This window comes from Penaeus japonicus, unplaced genomic scaffold, assembly GCF_977035675.1.
Source record: "Penaeus japonicus unplaced genomic scaffold, GWHDUDI00000001_assembly GWHDUDI00000007, whole genome shotgun sequence".
Classification (NCBI taxonomy): Eukaryota; Metazoa; Arthropoda; class Malacostraca; order Decapoda; family Penaeidae; genus Penaeus; species Penaeus japonicus.
Genome location: NW_028234409.1, coordinates 9458348 through 9465847, shown reverse-complemented (window position 1 = coordinate 9465847; position 7500 = coordinate 9458348). Strand labels below are relative to the sequence as shown.

Below are 7500 nucleotides of genomic sequence, written 5' to 3'. Positions count from 1 at the left end.
AGAGGCACCAAAGAAAGGGGCCCACCACAGAGGCACCAAGGAAAGGGGCCCACCATAGAGGCACCAAGGAAAGGGGCCCACCATAGAGGCACCAAGGAAAGGGGCCCACCACAGAGGCACCAAGGAAAGGGGCCCACTACAGAGGCACCAAGGAAAGGGGCCCACCACAGAGGCACCAAGGAAAGGGGCCCACCACAGAGGCACCAAGGAAAGGGGCCCACTACAGAGGCACCAAGGAAAGGGGCCCACCACAGGCACCAAGGAAAGGGGCCCACCACAGAGGCACCAAGGAAAGGGGCCCACCACAGAGGCACCAAGGAAAGGGGCCCACTACAGAGGCACCAAGGAAAGGGGCCCACCACAGAGGCACCAAGGAAAGGGGCCCACCACAGAGGCACCAAGGAAAGGGGCCCACCACAGAGGCACCAAGGAAAGGGGCCCACCACAGAGGCACCAAGGAAAGGGGCCCACCACAGAGGCACCAAGGAAAGGGGCCCACCACAGAGGCACCAAGGAAAGGGGCCCACTACAGAGGCACCAAGGAAAGGGGCCCACCACAGAGGCACCAAGGAAAGAGGCCCACAAGAGAAGCACCAAAGAAAGGGGCCCATAAGAGAGGCACCAAGGAAAGGGGCCCACCACAGAGGCACCAAGGAAAGGACCCACAACAGAGGCACCAAGGAAAGGGGCCCACCACAGAGGCACCAAGGAAAGGGGCCCACCACAGAGGCACCAAGGAAAGGGGAAAACATGATATCTAGGACTTCACTCCTTCTGTGTATTGTCTAGGTCACTGAGAGGAGTGATGTCAGACCTCGAACGCATTTGCTCTCCTTGTTAGAGAAAAAATATGGTAGTGAGCATTAAGGTCTTCTCCCAATGTAAAGAAGTCTTGCACTGCAGCTGCATAGGCCTTGTCAATGTCTAAGCTTCCACAGCCTAACCTACTATATGCATTGTACAGCCAAAGATATTCAAGACCAACCCCAGAGCCTGTGACGGTGGAGCAGGGGTTAGTCTTGACCAAGGTGATGACACTGGTTTCTGATGTCCTCGGCCACACAAATGGATTATAACCAGATAAGTAGATTTTATTTGTCCTCTGCTAAAGTCTCCAAGAGCATGACAATGTCTGGGTTCCTGGATGACACAATTCTATAGTGATAAACATTATTTTAAACTAAATTGTTGAGGGGGTGTTCTTGGGCTATTTGACGTGTTCACTCAGTATCCACCATGATGTCTTCAGGATGGTGACATCAAATATGTCTGATAACTCCAGAATGGAGAGTTTATGACTGTAAGACCATGCACTAAATCATTGTTGTCACTCACTGACAGTATGATATAACCATGAGATAACCATGTTTCTACTTGGCCTGATTGTCAAAGTGTTTTTGCTCCTTAGGCATCCTTTTGGGGTCTTCTGTCCTCCCATTTTGACTCAGGAAGGTTCTCAGAGGGTGGGGGGAGGAATGGCTCATTCGCCTCTCACAAGGCTGAAACAGCTAGCAGTGGTAGTGGTGGTGGTGAAATTGTGACACTTTTACGCTAATTAAAGTTGTAAATATGGCATCAGGAGTAAGTAGGAGTTCCGGGGTTCTCATGGTTCAGTAAGGAAAAGAGATATGTATAAGTTTAAACATGATATTTAAATGTCCCTATAATTTCAACCCACATTTCATGCTCAATTTTAGCACAACTGTATTTCTATTGTTGCCAGAAGACTTCAATTTTTTTCTGTAAATCATATACTTTAGCCATACTGTGGACAATAATAAACAAACTGGCTTTAAATCTACAGCACAACCAATTCAATAAAAGCACTATATGGTGTAGATCACAGTTACATGCTCAGTATCATATGGGGTACGTTGCAATTTTTGGGTTAATCATTAAGACTTCTGAATGATTTTGAATTTACTTAGGAATATCAAAGTAGGAAATGATATACTAGTTGACAAGTAGTCTTAAATTCATGAAATTTGATGCCAACTTCACTGCAATGGGAATGTTGCACAAGGTCAGATCAACTTCACACTGATTTTTTCCTTTTGTTGAGGACACAAGCTGTTTATTCCTTCAGTTATTTTGCCCTATCATGCCAAATGCTAATTATTATAACTTTGCTAATATGTCATATACAGACTCGGACATCATAAGTCAAGTCTAAAAACTAATGGAAAATACATCTTAAGATGCCCAGCCCACATTGAACAACTTAAGAAGAGGCCTGTCCTGGAAGGGTTAATAATCATTTATGATATAAATACTCTTAGTATTAGAAACTGTTTTCACACTCTAAATAAAATTAACTGTTAACTCAAATATTTTGTAATCTTCTTCCATCTTCTTTGCATGGAAAAACAAGAATAATATAATTTACAACAAGTATACTTTTATTTATCCTGTATACATATATACAAAAAAATATAAATAAGTCAACTTGAAAATATTGTTACATTCAAATAAATCTAAATTGAGTTACTGACGACAGTAATCTTAACAGTAACAAATTCTTTAAATAAACCAGTTTTGTACAAAAGATCAAATGGGCAGAATAACCATCTTATCCTTAAAGAAACACAGTATGCTGATAGGATTATTTAACATCGCACTTTTGATATTACATATTTTGGATGCTTTCCCTTTACACGATCTCTCATAAGTTCTGCATTTTTTCCCTTGCTTGGTTGCTCCAGATAAGGTGCATCATCAGAACCTAGAGAAAAATAATAAATATGTTAGAATGATGAACAATCACTACACTACATCTAATACTATAAATATGTTTGTTCATATTGCTACCAACAGGAAGTTCCTCTTACGGTTTCACTTCTACTCAATCTATATTCAAAGTTTCTAAAATATTAACAAACACAAACTCAAACACACATGTGCACACGCACACGCACACACCAATAAGTTATACTTACTTTCAGCAAATAATGTATATGCATGAGTAGGCAGGTGTAACTCAGGCATGATGATGGCATTGACAGAAGAAGCAACCGTTTCTTCACTCAAGTCCGTCAAAACATACAACTCTTGTGTCAGTGGATCAATGCCTCTGACAATGCCCCATCCAATAATGTCCTTAAAATCTGCATCCTCAACAAGCTGCTTTGGGTGATGTGGACTGATAGTCACTACGTCATTGGGATCAACCTTACATAGTGTAACTAAGGATGCATTCAGTGCCTGCAAAGTTTTCTCTCTGGGCACATCAACATTAAAAACATGGAGCACTACATCACACCATTTTACCTTCACTATGCCTTTCATTGAACTCTTTTTGTTCTTGCTTTCCTGATTGATAATCTTACTAAAGTGGGATAAAACTGCTATTTCTCGGAGATTGGCAGGTGTGCACATGTTCAATTTCAGTACGGATATGGAATTGAAAGGGACCAACCGATATTCAAGTTTCGGAGACCCAGGCTCTGTGACAATACCTCCTTCACGGCTTCCAACTGTCTCACTGTCCATGACAAAGGGGTAATTGAAGTGCCTCTTACTACCAAAAATCTGGAAGACGTGTGTTGGCTGTGTTATCCTTATCACATCCAACATGATGTCAATACCTGCCCCAGATGTCCAACCCATAGTGTTGATCACCAATGGAAGACTCTCATAGTTATGACAGAAGGTAGAAAGGGACTGAACTGCATTCAAGTACTTCTGCATAACAAAGTCTGGTGTAATGGTACCTATGAGGATCTGCTTGCTACTGTCACTGGAACCCACAGTCATATGCGTGTAGGGGGGACCGAGTAGAGGAGACTTGACATGCGAAAATGTCAGACACGTTGGCATTGTCAGTTCTGTCTGGCCAGGATCGAGGTCTAAGCAAAGGACGCCTTTACTTCCCTGCATGCTTAGCAAGTTATTGACAATGTACCTGAAGAATGTCGATTTCCCCACTTTTTGTCCTCCAATCACAACAATGCAAGGCACTATGGGGAAAAAGAGAATGATTGATTAAAAAAAAAGATTAAAGTAATGGGCTAGAACTTCATCTATGATTAGTTTCGTATTTTGTTTTCTCTCTAGTTATCTGTAAATAGCAAGGATTAATTCTAACTACAGCATAATGCTAAACTTAAATAACATGTAAGATTATCATTAGTAGAGTTGATGTTCAAATTGATATAAAAAAGACCCTTGTGGCCAACGGCAGAAGGAAGAAAAAGAAGACAAAGGAGAAGACTGCTGTTACCAACTCCACATACACATGATGATGTTTTCTAAAGCAGTCATGAAGTTTATAACGAGGTTATGTGGGAAGGGGGGGGGGGATTAAAAGGAGAAAGAGGAGAGGAGAATTAAGAAGAGAAAGGAGCAAGAATAAGAGGATTAAGACAAGATGGAAGAGGAGGAGGCAGAGGCAGAGGAGGAGGAGGAAGTGGAGAAGGAGGAGAAGGATGAAAAAGAGGAAGAGGAGGAGAATCAAGAGAAGCAGGAGGAATAGAAAGAGGAGGAGGAGGAGGAGGAGGAGGAGGAGGAGGAGGAGCAGGAGGAAGAGGAGGAAGAGGAGGAGGAGGAGGAGGAGGAGGAGGAGGAGGAGGAGGAGGAGGAGGAGGAGGAGGAGGAGGAGGAGGAGGGGTAAGAGGAGTATGAGTAGGAGGAGAAGGAGGGTGATGAAGAGGAAGAGGAGGAGGAAGAAGTGGAAAAAGAAAAACATTAATTAAATAAAAAATGATAGAATATACTCCTGTTACCTTTTCCATTCAAATAACCTAACTTGATATTTTCTAAAACAGGCCCCCACTCCGGTGACTCTTGATAAAGAGGATACATTCTGCTATTTTTTTTATTGATAAGCCGAAGACTTCTGAGGCCATATTTTTCGTCCTCTGCCTGGTCAACCAAGCTTTTCCATCCGGCTACGTACAGTAGCTTTGCCAGGGGCGGAAAATGATGTTCCATCCTAACAATTATCACCTTTCCAACCTGAAATATACCAGTAGTATGACATTTACCATGATTATCAAAGCCTGGCTGCACAACTGTTTTATACACTAGACAAATATACATTTGTTATGCAGTATTTTCAATTTAGATTTCTTAACATATCTATTACTACTGACATAAGAATTGCTTGAATATACATATAAAAAATGTGATTGATTAACTACAACAAACACAAAATGCATACTCAAAAACTAAGTAGTTTAGTTAAAATGGTTAAACTTTATGATCCATTTGATAGCATCTTACCTCATTCAGCTTTTGGATCCAATCTTTTGGAATTTCAGGCACATCCTTCTTTATGGATGAAATCTTTACTCCTTCTCCGGCTCTCAACCTCTGAAGAGAATGAGATATCAAAGAGTATACTGTCTGCTCCTCGTCCTTCTTCATCTCATAACCCGAAATTTCAACATTGCCAACCAGCAGGCGGACGTGAGCAATGCCTTGAAAGTACACCGAGGTATGCGGTGCCAATGCTAGGAAAACGGTGTCGTCGTCTTGTTTGTACACCGAGAGCGGTTGATCAACCACTCCACGTTTTTGGGACCACGTATTTTTTTTCCTATCTCCTTGCTTCCACATAACTTCATCTTTTGGCTCTTCGACTGCCATTTCTTCCCCTTCGCAACTTTCATTGTCATCTCCATCTTGGTCTATATTTTCATCAACGACCGGCAAGTTTTCATCTTCATCATCAAGCAATTGCTCATCAACTTCTTTGTCTGTTCTTTCTTTTAGTATTGCATTTGTTCCCAACTGTTCATCTACTGTCTCATCAATCACTAAACTTCCTAACCATTGCTGGTCCTCGTCCTCCGACATATTTTCAGAATCACTGATCTTTCCATCTTTCCCATTACTAAGTTCTTCCATGTCTATTTTTTCTTCCACATTCATATCATCCTTACCATCTATATCTTTCTTTTCCCCAACAGTAGAACCAACAGAACCATTTATCTTGACATTCTTGTTCTGATCCTGTTCTTTCACTCCACCATTTGTTGCAGCAGTCTTTTGCTTCCTGGAAAAAAAAGAAAAGAAAAGAAAAGAAAAGAAAAGAAAAGAAAAGAAAGAGAGAAAGAAAAAAAGAAAAAAAGAAAGAAAGAAAGAAAGAAAGAAAGAAAGAAAGAAAGAAAGAAAAAGAAAAGAAGAAGAAGAAGAAGAAGAAAAAAATCTCAGTTATATTCATGAAAACTCACATACAGATATGAATGCAATATTATCTAAAAGGAAATTCTATCCTAATTTGTTCTACAAAGTATGAAAAATACTACATCCAAGACTTATCTTATAATACCACTAATTTATACCAATTTCATAATAACAACAACTTCAGTGCTTAATAAATATCAATACAGCTTGACTAACATCTTAGGAGATGGAGTTGAGCTTAAGGACTTCTTCATCTTTTTCCCCGATGCCTCACTGGTTATGGTAGCTATTCGCTCTGTATCTTCATCTTGTGTTTCAACCATTTCTCCTTCACCTTCAGCAGAACTACCGTTTCTAGTTTTCCGCTTGAAGGCTTTCCTGATGGAGGGCGAGCCGTTACAGGTGTTATCTTTATTATTCTCCACCTGGTTTTGGTCTCCTTCTATCACCTCATCATTTATTGTTTTGTTTTTTAGTGCCCTGCAAAACAAGTCTCAGTTATATCCATTCTCATCCAATAAGGGAAAAAAGAAGATGAAGAGACAGTCATGCTGTGAGTCAGATCAGCTACTCAGTTAAAAAGGACAGCAGACAATACCCATATGAGATAGAAGACACTACAACACATGCTAGGCCTACATTGTAGAATAAAATAGATTCATGTCAAGTCCAAATAAGTGTTGATCAGAGCTGACTGAATACTTGGAGCATCTATTATAAATGTACTGTCTCATGGTTTTATATCATTATTGAAACTTTTGGTGACCCCATGATTTATTTCATATGATAGAGTTAGCTGTCCTGAAATTAACAGTTTTTATGTAGGATCCTACTGGGTTATATGCCCAAGTGCTGTAGACCTCCTCCTAATGCACATGCACACATGAATGCAAGCATTCATGCACACATATACATGTACACACACATAGACACACACACAGACACACAGACACACACACACACACGCACACCCATGCACAACTGCGCACTGACACATACTCCCATACCCACACACACTCGCACTCCCATGCATACTAGCACACCCACGCACACTCCCACACCCATGCACACTCCCACACTCTCTCACACTCACATTCAATATAACCACAACAACCACCTAAACCTCTCCTTGTCAGTCAAGAAAACGACGTCTAGTGAGGAACTAAAGGTTCTTCAAATTCCTGGGAAACAATCTAGAGTGATGGGCATTAGTGGTGGTAACTAGTGGCACCGCATGAAAAATGGAAGAGCAGAAACTCTGAGTTGGTTTTGTAAATAATTTTCTAGCTGGACACCTGCAGTCATTGTGTATGAAAGCCCTTGTTCAAAACAATGCTATACTAAAAGCAAGTACCACAATTAATGTGAAAGCAT

At 40.9% G+C, this 7500-nt stretch overlaps 1 protein-coding gene across 2 annotated transcripts in view; it reads right to left on the bottom strand.

Annotated features, from left to right (window-relative positions):
- Positions 1 to 2381: 2381 nt before the first annotated feature.
- Positions 2382 to 7500, bottom strand: part of LOC122257177 (polynucleotide 5'-hydroxyl-kinase NOL9) — a 5884-nt gene continuing 765 nt past the window's right edge. The window contains exons 3-7 of one of the 2 annotated variants that reach the window (XM_043022277.2): positions 6343 to 6504; positions 5221 to 5995; positions 4722 to 4953; positions 2937 to 3956; positions 2382 to 2722 (exon numbers count right to left, since the gene is read on the bottom strand). In XM_043022277.2, coding sequence (XP_042878211.2) covers positions 2607 to 2722; positions 2937 to 3956; positions 4722 to 4953; positions 5221 to 5995; positions 6343 to 6504 — 2305 coding nt within the window. In that variant the 3' untranslated portion in view covers positions 2382 to 2606. Of the gene's footprint in view, positions 2723 to 2936; positions 3957 to 4721; positions 4954 to 5220; positions 5996 to 6342; positions 6607 to 7500 lie in introns of both variants that reach the window. The other variant, XM_043022276.2, reaches the window with a different exon arrangement.